This window comes from Zonotrichia albicollis, chromosome 3, assembly GCF_047830755.1.
Source record: "Zonotrichia albicollis isolate bZonAlb1 chromosome 3, bZonAlb1.hap1, whole genome shotgun sequence".
Taxonomy (NCBI): domain Eukaryota; kingdom Metazoa; phylum Chordata; class Aves; order Passeriformes; family Passerellidae; genus Zonotrichia; species Zonotrichia albicollis.
Window position 1 is genome coordinate 76,082,699 of NC_133821.1, and position 13,964 is coordinate 76,096,662.

The window sequence follows — 13,964 nt, forward strand, 5'->3', positions numbered from 1 at the left end:
ATAGAGTTCTTTCTCATGCAAAACTTGTTAAATGTCTGAACAGTTCCCTGCTTTTCTGCCACAGCTTTCTGTGATGCATGTTCTTATTTATTCTTTGGAAGAGAGTTATTTGCAGAGATTCCTTCCTTCATTCACCTCATATTTTGACATAGTAAATGTGAAGTAATATGAAAAAGGCCTGTAAAAAGAACGATGAAGAATTCTAGACAGTACCAAAAAAAAACCCCAAAAAACCCCAACAAAGCAACCCAGCCCAAACCGTTCCTGTGAGTGCTGCTGCACCCTGGAAAGGCATGCTTTTGCTTCCAGAGGATGATGAGTCAGTCTGCTTAGGGCTTTTTACAAGAACTGGCCTCCTGCCTGGCCACTTTGAAATATCTCATTTGGCTCATCTGATTATCTCTGTTGCATTGAGGCCTGCCAGTTTGTGGGTAGGTAGGCAGGGAGGAACACACATGTAGCATCAATACTACTGTAGCGGCACATCATCCCAATGTCTTTCACCCAACTCCCAGGAGAGTTAGACACTTCTGGTGTTGAAAACAGCTCTGTTGGAGATTTATGAGAAGCACCCACATGCTTGCATGGTAGATGGAAGACCCATGGCTCCTTCAGTCCTATGATGGATGCTGGAATTGTTTGTGACCTGTTGCTGCGGTCCATGCAGAGCTAGAGAATAGTTCAGAGGAACTGAGGTCCTATAATAAATGTCAGAGCTTTTGTTCACTAAACCACAGCCAGATTCAAGACCTTCAATTTGTATAATGGAGGCTTGACTTCCCCTGTTTGTCTTCTGCTCAGTTAGTAAGAAAAGATCCATTTATTTTCCTGGACTGGGGTAAACTATGTCAGTGTTTTGGGGAGGTAAGTGGGAGGGAAGGACAGGAAGAGAAGGTCAGCCGCTTTTAATACTGGTGTTTTTCTCCATGATCAGGGCATTCTAATTATACCCTGGATAAAATATCAAATTTCAAAGTCCTTCGCACAAGGAAGGTTCACTGCTTTTCAGCAGCATTAGATACACATGCATCCCGTAAACATATGTATCAGATACATTTTGATTTTGATTAATATTGAGTAACTGTATTAGGTGATTACCCTGCTATTGTATGATAATATCTTATCTGAAATAGTGAAGAATTTGTCAGAGGTGTATCTTATGGGAGTTCTCATAGCACTGGTATAATTTTGCAGCTTAAGAAGTTGTTGAGGGTTACAGTGAACCTTTTCTGACTTGTGTGTTTTGACTGACTTTTGGGTGACAGATAAGGATTTTAAGTAGCTGCATGAGGGTGGTGTGTCTGACCTGAGAAATTACTTCAGAGGTTTTTCTTCCAGTAATTTAAAAAACATAGCACAGGAAAATACAAATGCGTAGAAGGTGTTTATTAACTTTATATTGAGAAGTTTCTTCTACCCCTCTTTCAGAAGAAAGTGCCTGCTGTGCTCTTTGTGATTAGTTTTTTATTAACACCAAAATTGGTTCTGTTACATAATTTTCTATGCCAGATAAGCAGTAATTAGATATTTCAGAAGTGTAACACAAGATGGTAAGAAAGCCATATGAGATGTTCTTAATTTTTTATTCCATCTGCTGTTATTATATGGTAGAAATCATGTAATGCGTTTTTAAAATAGTGTACTTTCAATTCTCTTATTTATGTGGCTTTGGAAGTACTGGATCAGGTATTAAAATGTCATGCCTGTTAGAAAAGTACTCCAGAGAGTTTTGTGGTGGGCACCAGAAAAAGTTATGAGGATAATTGAAAAGAAAAAGATGTCATATAATCTTATTTCTGCTGAAAGGAGAACCAGTAGCATCTAGCTACTTTTTTATCCCCATGTCTCTTTTGGCTTTCATTTAAGAGAGCAGTTTTGAGCTTTGAAAGACTCTGGAGACACACAAGTCATGTTTCAGAGTGTTTGTAATCTTCAAATAAATACCAGATCAGTGAAATAAACCCCAAGTAATTCCAAGGAGAGAGTGCTGTCAGGTCTGAACTGGCATTTGCATACCCCCACCTGTATGGAAGGGAAAAACCTGCTGCTTGGATAAAGTTGTCTTTGACAGGATTTGGCCAGATGGAGCTTGGATAAAGTTGTCTTTGACAGGATTTGGCCAGATGGAGCTTATTCCTGTGACTAAAGAAGAAATAATATCTCTTAAGTTTCATGATGGTTTCTGCATTCTCTCTTATTTTCAATGAAATCTATGAATTTCCTGCGATTTGTGTTGCGAGGTGTTTCCAAAGGCAAACTGGTTCTCTTTCCAGCTGAGCCTGCAGGCAAGGCAGACTTGAGCAATATGCTCTAAGAAAAAGTGTGAATTTTCTCATATGTTTCAGTGAGCGTTAATGGGAAGACTAATTAGGACAACTTGAAGCCAAAATTACTGTGTTTCTCTTTGAGACAAATTATTGGAGACATCCATTAGCTGTACTTGGATATAAGTGGCATTCCAAGTTCAAATCTGCTTGAAGAGTTTAATACTGAAAGTGAAGAAGTTTAACTTAAGTAAAAATTAATTATTTTAAAATTAAATTTAGAAGAAGGAAAAAAAATTTACCACATATTAATAAATCTCTAATCTAATGCATGAAGGAGATAATGTATTTCTAATTATTATTTGTCTTAATTTCAGTTTTAAAACCATGTATGTCTAACATTAAGTCAGTATTTTAGATGGAAAATGCTATATTAAATACTATTATATATTTTTTACTATTTTAAGTTTTACAGATACATATATACAGGATTTCTTTCACCTTTCTCTTGCATGTAGTATTTCTACTCCTAGAAATCTGTATAGCCTAAAATATAGGTCAGTTCTTTTTGAACCCTAATACACTCTTATTTTCTTTGGATATGAAAAGGCCTGGGACAGCTGCCTTTGCTGAACTGACTTTGTGCCGTGTCAGATTCAGCTTCTGGGTAAGAGTCAGCACAAAGTTTAGCTGTCTTGGATGTTACAAGGCCGCAGCCTCAAGCTGAGGAGTTACCTGTGCAAGAGGCAAGGCATTTCTTTCTTCTGTGTATTTCCATCCCTGCTTTCCCTGAGGGTCTTTTCCTGAAGAAAAATATTGAAAGAAAAGTAACAAGAAAGAAGGGCCAAGAAATGCTGCAAATGAAAACAATTGGTCACCACCAGCTGTCTGTTCCCTGAGCGGCAGCCCCCCAAATCAGCCTTCCCCAAGTTTTATTGATGAGCAGGGTGCCATAGGATGCAGAATATCCATTTGTTCAGCTGAGGTCAGCTCTTCCAGCTGTGTCCCCTCCCAGCTCCATGTGTACCAGCAGCCTCTTCATTGGTGGGTGAGAAGCAGGAAAGGCCTTGATTGTGTGTAAGGAGTGCTTAGCAGGCACTAAAATATCTTTAAATCACCAACACTGTCTCCAGAACAAATCCAAAACATAGCCGCATACCAGATACTGTAGAGGAAATTAACTCTTTCCCAGCCAAACACAGCCCAGGAAGCATATTTGGAAATTGGTGAGATCCAGAATGGATAACTCTGTCCAAGTGGCCGTTATTAAACTGGCTTGTCTACAGCACTGCCATTTTACCAGATGCATTTATTGAATTGTTCTGCCTTCAGAAAATGAGAAGAGGGGTGATGGAAGGAGAATGGATCTTGGGGCTCCTGAGCACCTGTAGTGTTGATATAGAAGCTCCTTAGTATGTGTGGAGTGGGGGAGAAATCCATCCTGCCACCTTAAAGCTGGCAATGGTTTCTTTGGCTCACAGGCTGAGAATTCTATCTGAAGCTTCTGTTGCCAATGCTTAGTGAGCTTTTATTTTTGTTATCATGACACCTGAGCAAAATAAACTTGAAAATCTCACACTTTAATTAGTTTCTATTCTCATGGTTTAGAATGATCTAGAAGGCTCTATTTTGTCAAGAAACCTCTTTCCTTCTATTTTTGCTTTTCACCTTGAATTTGATATTTTGTCCTACCTGAACTAGTGTTAGTGAGCTCTATGTTGCACTTACTTACATGATAAATTTCTCTTCACAGATCATTCAACTTCAAGTGGTACATCATCATTTAAGCCCAGCCGATCACTGGTTTCTATTCCCACTGCCCATGTGATGCTGTCTGGTGCCAGCTCTTCACTTTCCAAACACAGGGAAGCTTTCAAGTCTGATGGCTCAAAATGGAGTACAAGCTTTGTACGGTCAGGAGGAGGCAGAAATCAGGGAGCCCTGGACAATTCTCTTGACATGAAAGATGCAAGACCTGTAAGAAAATGGTCCTCCTTGTCTAAACTCAGCTCACCAAATAATTTCAGCCAAGATGGAAGTAGTCATTCGGTGGAATACAGGGCTGGTATGGACAAAGCTGTGCCACCTCAATTAAGGACAAATGGGCCAAGTTGTTTGCATGACAGCATGGAGTTGCTAAAGATTGAGGACAAAGAAATGGGAAAAAAACGATCTTCTCTACTGGACTGCAAGTACAAATTTGAAACGTGCAGCAAAGACGACTTTGTTTCGGATTCCCCAAGTAGGAGACACACCTTAGACCTGACCTACAGTGCCTTACCTGAAAGCAAACCTGCGGCAGGCGGCTGCGAGGCTTTCGGGCAGAGATACGCGACCCTGGGGCAGCAGGCTGTGAGCGGTGCTCCCATACAGCCGGCTGTGAGGACTCAGATGTGGCTCAAGGAGCAGCTGCGGGCAAATCCCCTGGACTGCAGGCCTGCCGAGGAGCCCTACGGTGTGCCTGCATGGCACATGCAGCCACTTGAAGACTTCAGAGCAGCAGGCGACCAGCCCATGCAGGTAAGGGCAGAGCTTGGTGTTTGCTGCCATCATGTGGCATCCTGGGTTAGACCTGAGGAGTAACTGGCAGTTTTTAATGAAACAGGAAAAGGAACAGGTCCTCCTAAACCAGCTGATGGTATTTTTAAGCTTTGGTTAGGGCTGTTGCTGCATGTTTCTCAGTATTAGTTGTTTGTTCAGTTTTCTTTTATTTCTACTGCCTGCTTACAGTTTACTCTGATTCATTGCGCCTGTCTGCATGGCACCAACATCTTCATGTGAAGCTGGGCACAGGAAGAGGTTCACCAAGTAGCCTTTTTAGTAGTTGTAGAGTAACTGTATAGTGGGGGAAACGTGAAGGTATTTTTATCTGAAAGGGATTACAGAGGCTGCATTTATGCATTCAGCAAAATAAGAATGACTTGTGTCATGCAAGGGTGAACAAAAATGCAATCTCTTTATGCCCAGCACTTAAAAATAGAATTCAGTTTGGTATTACTGCTTATTTTTTAACTAATAAAAATCAACTAACAGTAGCCAACAAATCTGGTTTATTTAAATAAGTATGTGTGGTTGATGCATCATGCTTGAAATATTTTTATATCAAGATTATCAAGCACATTGTTTTAAGATATAGACAACCCTTTCTAACATTGCAATTCAGTCTTTGTTTCCAGCTCTTCACCTAATGGGGAAGTACAGTTTGTGAAGGAAGGCAGTATTTAAAATCTGCCTGGATTTAAATATACTGAATGACATAATGTTAAGGGTTGGAAGGGGCCTTAAAGATCATTTAATTCCACCCTCCTCTGCCATGGACAGGGACACCTCCCACTAGACCAGGTGGCTCCAGGCCTTATCCAGCCTAGTCTTGGACTGGGGCATCCACTGCCAGGGCTGGGGCATCCACAACTTCCCTGAGCAATCTGTTTCTGTGTCTTACCACCCTCACAGCAAAGAATTTCTTCCTAATATTCAGCCTTAAATTTCCCCTGTTTCAGTTTCCACCCATTACTCCATATTCTCTCACTGCAGTTCCTGTGAAGGAGCTCCAGCAGGCCCCCTTCAGATACCACGTGGTTGCTACGTGATTTCCACTCAACCTTCTCTTCTCCAGGCTGAGCAGCCCCACCTTCCTCAGCCTGTTTTCATAGGGGAAGTGCTCCAGTCCTCTTCCCAGTTTTGTGGCCTCCTTTGGACTTGCTCCAACAATTCCACATTCTTCTTTATGCTGGGGATACCAGACCTGTATGCAGTACTCCAGATGGTGTATCACTAGTTTTATATACTTATTTACTTCATTAGGCATTGGTCTCTTCATTGTCCTATATGTGCCTTTAAAGGCACTTTGTTTAGGGTGGGTGTTTTAGAAATTTATTTTTGTTTAGATCAAAGGAACTCCCAGCTCTTTTCCTTCAGGTCTCAGAAGTGTTTTCTCCCTCTGATCATGTTTAAGTACATAGGAAGGCAAAGTTAAGTGTTTGAAACAGATGAAGCCCTGTATGTGATATTTCAGTTATTCGAAGGCTTTCATCCATGCAGGCATTGCTACCAAGCTGTATTTGGAGGACAGAGCCAGCAGGGGGAACACAAGCATTATTTATCATTGGCTTCAGTTCACAAACAGTGCTGCACCTTTCCAGGTTTTTGAGATTTGACATTTTGCCTAAAACTGGATTGTTTTGTTTTGTTTTTGTGAGTGTTTGTTTGTTTGATTTTTTTGTTTTGATTTTTTTTTCAACTGTAACTTCTACGTCTCTGTGGAGAAAGTTCCTTATGCCCTTAGCAAGTGCTTCCATTGGCATGATCTGGAGTCATATTGCTGGGCCTCGAAATGGGATCTGTTCTACGTCCTCAAGTGAGATGTGGTTGTGAAGTAGGACCCAGTGAAGGTTAAAGTGTGTGCAAGAGCAGTGAGCCTTTGGGCTCTTAGAGGCATCCCCTGCTGTCCCTCCCTGCCCTCCTGTCCTTCTGACAGAGGTTACACCTGTAAGGAGGAGAGATGCCAGAAGCAATGAAAAAATGAGAATGATTCTTCCTGTCTTGACACCTGTTTTTTAAAGAAACCTCAGCATCATTCTGCTGTGGTCTTTTTTTAGAGATCACTGGTATTTTATTATTTCTGAGAAACCAAGATAACTGCAATCCCAAGTGAAATATATATCTAAGAGATAGAGTAGAAGGCATAAGAGGAAGCTGATGATTTATAAAAAGGGCAAAACCCACAGCTCTATGTATTTTTTAAATTATTCTTTTCCTTTGAGGATTACTTTTGCTTTTTTGCTTTTAATATGTATATATCCTGATGGAAATGTAGTGGTTTATCTAGGACTGATAAAATCAGTTTATTTTTCTATAAAACTACTATTGCCATGAACAGAGAATACAACAAACTTTACTTCTAACTGTTAATCTAGGTTAGCTTTGTGCATCTATTAGATAGCTGCACTCTGTAGCGTCCCCCTCTTCCAGACTATCACTAATGAAGTAAGAATAGACAGCAGCAATTTTCTGAGTTGATTTTGAGGACTGATGGTCCAGGAACAGCTTAATAATACACAGTACAAATAAGTTTTTATGTCCTCACAGACTAGTATAGACAGTTGACCATAGAAAATGCTAATTCAGAATTAATTTTTGTAAAATCAGAGAAGCTTTCTATTTGTTTACGCTAAAGACTAATGGAAAGTATAATGTAACACCCCTCAAAAGCTGTTCCAAGGTTAATTACTTTCAAGCTTAAGATTCTCTGCTTGCTTAGTAGTCTGAAGTTGACTGAACTCAGTGGTATTTCTTATACTTTGCTCCCCAAATTATAATGCCTATCATGGGGCTTTTCCATTCCAATTGTAAACCATGGATTGTAAAGTAAAATTTCCTGTGCATTAGAAGGGAAGCTCAGAGTGTTGAGTAGAAGGCCTACAGCTGCATTGTGATTGTCCTTCAGGATGTGGTCAGGTTTGCAACTGCAGAAAATGTGCTGTGGAACAGCAGAATGCCTCTTAGAGAAGGTGCATCCTTCAGCTGTGGTTGTGATGTTTGTACATTTCAGAAATAAATCTCCAAGGAGAACCTGCTGTATGGTTATTGTGTAACATTGCAGAGTTGTATATGAAAATTGATTTCCTTAGCTAATGTGAGTTATTTAATGTATGCTTTTTGAAAATCAACATTCTCCTAGGAACACATGTTAAAAGTTCTTCAGTGTATGGAGTTCAGTTTATGCACTGAAACAAAGAAATATTGCTTTAATGAAAAGAGTTTCCATGCAGAATTTATATTTCGCCATATACTTGTTTAATTGTTTTCAATATACAGCTGATCTTTGAATAATGAAATGTGTGATAAGGACTGCATTAAGAGAAAAAAACTGCTTATAATACACAACATTTCCCATGTACTGAACTTGGAGGCCATAAAATCTAAATTAAAAAGCTCTATGTTTTCAAGCAATGGCACTTCAAAAATTTCAAGCAAAAACAATTAAAGTCTGATCCTATTATATATCCTATTATCTGAATGCATGTAGGTACATGCTGTGTGCTAGTCCAAAAATTAGATTTAAAATGAAAGCATGCCTTTAAAATTGTTGGAGATCATATAATAAGAAGGAGAGCTTCATAAGATTGCATATCTACATATTAACTTTGTCTGGTGTTGCAAGTATCACAGTATGAATCTCTTTATTCCAGTGTACGGAGCATCTGTATGATTTCTGCATGGTGTGCTAAATTGTGTCAGAATATTGCAGAGATAATAGGTGGAAATTACTTAAGTGCATCTTTTCCCTTTAATGTACAAGGTTTAGTGAGGCCTTTTAATGAGGAAAACACTGGATTGATCATACCATGTATATAAAAATTGCTGGAAATTAAGTTTTAATGCAGTGAGAAGTTTAGAGTTATTAGAACAATTTTTGTTGCAAAGCAGACAAGGAAGAAAGTAAATTGCATGCATATCTAAAAATTGGTAAACAAAGCTGTAAAATTTTAATTGAAAGAAAAGTCATAACATTTGTCACATAGCGTTGTTGCCACATAGAATTTTATTCTTAAATGTCAACTCAAGGCTAGGGTTTTTTACAATCCTCTCAGATCAGAAAATTAAAATTATTAATATCAATATTTTCCTATATCACATTTTGATGAAACCATACTTTTCAGGAACAGAAAACTTTTCAACATGAGGGATTTTCACTTTTAGCTAGCAGAGTGAACTCCTTTGCTGGGAGCCATAACTAAGCTTTTGATGGTCTGTTCCTTTTGCTGTGAAGTTGGTAGCCCAGCAAATGGGATCCCATTCATTGTAAGGTGCTTGTAGGTTCAGTCTGGAGTGCAGCAAATGATCGGAAACCAAACTTGGACGGTGCTTGATTGCAAAAAAAGCCTTGGCACTGGTTAGCTCATAAGTTTGCCAGCTTTATATGTCATCTCTGGAAAATGCTTCCGTTTCAGTAGTGCATTTCAGCATTTGCTGAGGATTCTGTCATGTTCATTGCTGCCTGAGAGGAGGCTACTGGGATTGCGTCTGGGGATTGTTTCTCCATGCTCTGACAGCAAAGTTTCTCACAGACTTCCTTGGTATGCAATTTTTGATCTGGAAATACATGCTCGTTGGTGGCAGTAGGCTCATCTTCCTCAATTTATTAAAAAGGAATAGGTGACTTCATTGTTTTGTCAGGGCCAGCTGGTGTCACCGTGGTTTCCCTAAGATAGGGAAACTTCTGAATATAGAGAAGGTCATATAGACAATAAACTTTGAGTAGTCCCAGGCAGTGAATAACCATTTTGTTGGGACAACTGTTCTTATTCTGCTTTGGGCTAGAGTGGGTTTCCTGTTTGTTACTGTGGTTTTGCTGTGCTTTGAACCATGTATGTCAAGCATCGACAGGAATTCTCCTAAGTAATACAAAACTATGTAACCATTACCACATATATCTCTGGTATATAAATTTACATATTTTTTTAAAGCAGAATATTTCAAGATTATAAAAATAAATGATTGCTTTTTGTGATGTAGCTGTGCAAAGTTTTTTGGTTTAAATGCAAACAGATTGGAATTCATACTTCTGTAACTATCAACTTCAAAAAACTGTGGGTATGTAGTTTGCAGAAGCCATTTCAAGTGGTTATTGCACATATTTCAGAGCAGGTGAGAAAAAAGCTTTTGTTTTAACTATCTGTGCTGCTTGAGGCCATTGTGCTGGTTTGGCTGGGGCAGAGGCAATTTCCTTCATCATAGCTACACTTTGGACTTATACCAGTCCATAGTCCCATGCTAACTACTATATCATGAACAAAATTAACTTTATTCCAGATAAAATCAGCACACTAATGCTCTGTAAGCTTTGGAGCAGGTTGCATAGAGTGGAATGTGGATACTTACTAATGGCAGGACTTCCTTGAGCTTTCAGGTTTGCTGGGCATGCTGCCTTTTCCTGTGAAAAGTCTGTTCATAGATCCAGTTTAGATGAGTCTCCTGCAGATAATTGAATAACAATAGTGATCATATGGCAGTTCTGGGCATGAACATGAATAGATCAGCTCTGTAATACACTCAGCACTCAGCAGTATATATGTGCTCAATCAGGGATGTGCTGTTGGCAGTAGGAAGCTGGAGCCTCCCCCATCCATAAAACATCTGCCTCTTATGCATGTGTGTTAATATGCATATCTATGGCAATAAATTTACTGTACAATATCTATTTTTTGGTTTACACATGGTGATTTTTGTGGTTGGTTCCTGTGTTTCACTTGGGAAAGTGAGATGCTAAGAGAAAGTTGTTTGGCTCCAATGTGATGTACAAAAATCTGCTTCTGGTCCCCTCCTTTCCCAGCACTTCTCATGTTTTTAGCTCTGCCTTCTGGAAAATCATTCCAACAGAAGTGTGCTCTTGTTGGTCACTCTCCTTCCCAGGAGCCTGTGGGAAAAGTACATCACTGTGTAAGGAGCCATAAAAGAGGGTCCTGTAAGGAGTTTTTGCTGCATGCCTAGAGGTGAGGACAGGCTATGGACTGATGATGGCGCTGGCAAGTAACAAGTGCTGTGTCAAATATGGCTGCAGGGCTCCCACACTGATCACTTGACCTGTGCATAAGTGGTAAATCCTCTCTGTGTATGTGCTGGTGCTGAGGGTCTCCTGGCCAGAGTTATGATAACCCTGGGTAATGGCCCTTTGTTTTTCAGTTGTTTTATCAGGTGCTTCTTTTGATATGCTGGTTAACATAAGGCTTCTGGCTTTTGAGGTGTTGCAGTGAACCACAGGTGGTCAAAAAAAGGTCTAGTTTTCATATCTGACCTTCACTTATCCCCATCTCTGCTACTGCAAGCTGCTTTTCAGGGATATCTTTGTTTCCATTTACAGCATCTGTGCTTTTCTCTCCACAGGTAATTTGATGTGTACTGTCAACTCAAAGCTGGCATTTTGGTTTGCCTTCTTGCTGTCATTTCCCATTAAGTATATGTTCTACAGAAATCCAATTTTAAAAATTTGATTTCTGCTGTCCCCTTTTTGCAGAAATTATGTTCCTTGAATGCTGCAAATAATTTGTATATCTTTAAATAACAACCAGCTGTAGCAATGAGAAGCTACTGTATCTGCCGATGCATTCCTGGGTTTCTTCGGGTTCTCGGTGAGGCTGTAGGTGCTTTCTTTACTCAGTGGCAGATGCACAGCTTGTGCACAGCTCTTAGGATTGCTTTCTGATAAATTTGGGCTGTGAACACATTCTCTGTAACTCTCAGATACTTCAGCCTCTGCAGACTTCACATACTTATATTCAGGTAGTCTAAAGTGTCTACATTATCATTGCGAAACCCACAGGGTGAAATCTGAGAAGGATGCAGAGCCTTGCAGAGGTTCATATCAGCTTCACAAGGATAAATGCAAGCACTAGGACCAAGACAATGAGCAGAAAGTTAAGTAGCAGATTGAGACCCCTGTTGTTGGCAAGATCCATAATGTGCATCAGTCTGCCCTCTTGTGCCTGCAGCAGACTCTTAATTGTAGTTTAGGGCTGCTCCTTCATTAGTAAGCTGTGTAGGTTCACATGAATTTCCTTGTGTCCATGGCTCTTCCCTTGGTTTTTAGTTTCTGCCAATTAAGAAGAAAATGGTATGCTTAAAATAGCTAGTTGTTTAGTTTTTTTTTCTGGAAAAGTATTCTGGATGCTCCTGCTGCAAGTCTTTTTTCTCAAATACCTTAAAAATAAAATTAAATAAAATTAAGGTTAATGATAACTTTCATTCCAGTACTTTTCTGAAAAACTAATAATAGGAGGAAGGACTTGAATTTTCTCATAGAGTTTGACACTTCACTGACTTTATCAATGTGTATGGTACTTTCCAGGCCCATCAAATTTTCAGAAGAATAAATGTTCTCAAGACTTGGTCTCTTTCAACAGACTGTTGAAAATTTACTTCAAAAATACCTCTATTGGAGAAACACCCCTCTGCTTTCTTATCTGGGCAAAATGTCTGTCTGTTAATAGAAGTATTTCTTACCCTTCTAGGGTTTGGCATCGTGCACTGCAGCCGTGTTTAGCTGGCAATGTGCTTTCTAAGGCCCACTGCAGTCTTGCAAATGCCTTACCAAGAATCTGGACTGAACTGGCAGAGGATGTGTCCTTGGTGCTTTTAATAGCACATATGCAATTACTTATTTTAAGATAGCATTAATAACTTAACAATTAGGGTTTATTTATATAAATATATATACATGAGTAAAAGGAATATATAAACCCACTTAACCCTAATACTGCCAACAGTTGCCAAAACTTGCTTTTAATAATCAGCTACATTTTTAGGGAAGATCACAAGAGGGCAGTATTTTATAGTTTTACATCTTATACAAAGGTGTAACTTCTGGCATAATATTGCCTTTAAAGAAAGAAAAAGCTTATAAAGCAATCAATTAAATATTACTACAGTAAATATAGGGCCTGTGTTAATTAATTTAAATTACCAGGGTTCTTATTGAGGGTAGCATTAGTTCTTAAAAGAATCCTTATAAATATGTTCTGGGTTTTGGTTTGTTAATTTCTTCTTTTTTTCCCCCACTTTTTATCATGGAGGTCAAAGCTAAAAGGATTACATTTGTTGTTAAATAACACATCTCTGGATCTTGCAGGATTTCACACCAAAAATTTCCAATTGTATTCTCCTAGGCACTATTCATTAATAGCCATACAAATACAGGTATCTGGTCTGTAATCTATAGAGTGTTTATATGCTTCCAAATATAAATGGGAACACTCTCTAAATGAATGTATTCAATTACTCCGTTCTAATTTTGGCAGAGAGGATATAAGTAAAGTATGTTTCAGGATACATAAAAAAGTGTGACCATTTTTTATGATTATTGTTCTGTCTGTATCCCAGAATGGATAAGGTTGGAGGGGACTACCATCTTCCTGCTCAAGCAGGATCATCCTAGAGCACATGGCACAGGATTGTGTCCAGGGGGTGTCTGAAAAACTCCCATGAGGGAGACTCCGCAGCCTCTCTGGGCAACCTGTTCCAGTGCACAGTCTCCTGCGCTAAAGTTCTTCCTCACATTCACATGGAACTTTCTGTCCATCAGTTTCTGTCCATTGCCTCCTGTCCTGCTGGTTGGCAGCACCCAGCAGAGCCTGGCTCCATCCTCTTGGCACCCCCTTCAGACAGACATTGATAAGGTCCCCTACCTCAGTCACTTCTGGAGGCTGAACAGGCCCAGCTCCCTCAGGCTTTGCTCTTAACAGAAGTACTCCTCCAGTGCCTTAATGATCTTTGCCATCCTCTGCTGGACCTGCTGCAGGAGCTCCATGTCTCTGTTGTACTGAGGAGCCCAGAACTGGGCATGGCACTCCAACCTCACTAGGGTGGAGTAGAGGGGCAGGATCATTTCCCTTGGCCTGCTGGGAATCCTCTTCCTAATGCATGCCAGGATACCACTGGCCTAGTTATACCATTGGCCATTGGTGTAATTGTAGCAAAACTTCCATAAAAATTTTTGTGCAGAGGGGTGACAAGCATTTTGTGCATGTCGTGTGAATAATTTTGTTTAAGGCTGTTTTACTCTTGTCTGTCCAATGAGTGATTCAGTTCTTACAGGAAGGGAAGTTGTTTCTAAATTGATGTAGAACAGTTATTAAAGAAATGCAAGTATCTGATGCCTTCTAAAACACCTTCTGACTAGTCTTGGTCAGAGCAAAGTTTCAA

General features: G+C 39.7%; 1 protein-coding gene across 4 annotated transcripts in view; it reads left to right on the forward strand.

The window, feature by feature from the left end:
* Positions 1-13,964, forward strand: part of CEP85L (centrosomal protein 85L) — a 136,585-nt gene that overhangs the window by 68,088 nt on the left and 54,533 nt on the right. For all 4 annotated transcript variants that reach the window (XR_003381600.2, XM_005492607.4, XM_014271053.3 and 1 more), the window contains exon 3: positions 4,018-4,784. Coding sequence is in view for 3 of the 4 variants with exons in the window: in XM_005492607.4 (XP_005492664.2) it covers positions 4,018-4,784 (767 nt within the window). In the remaining variant the exon portion in view is untranslated. The remainder of the gene's footprint in view (positions 1-4,017; positions 4,785-13,964) is intronic.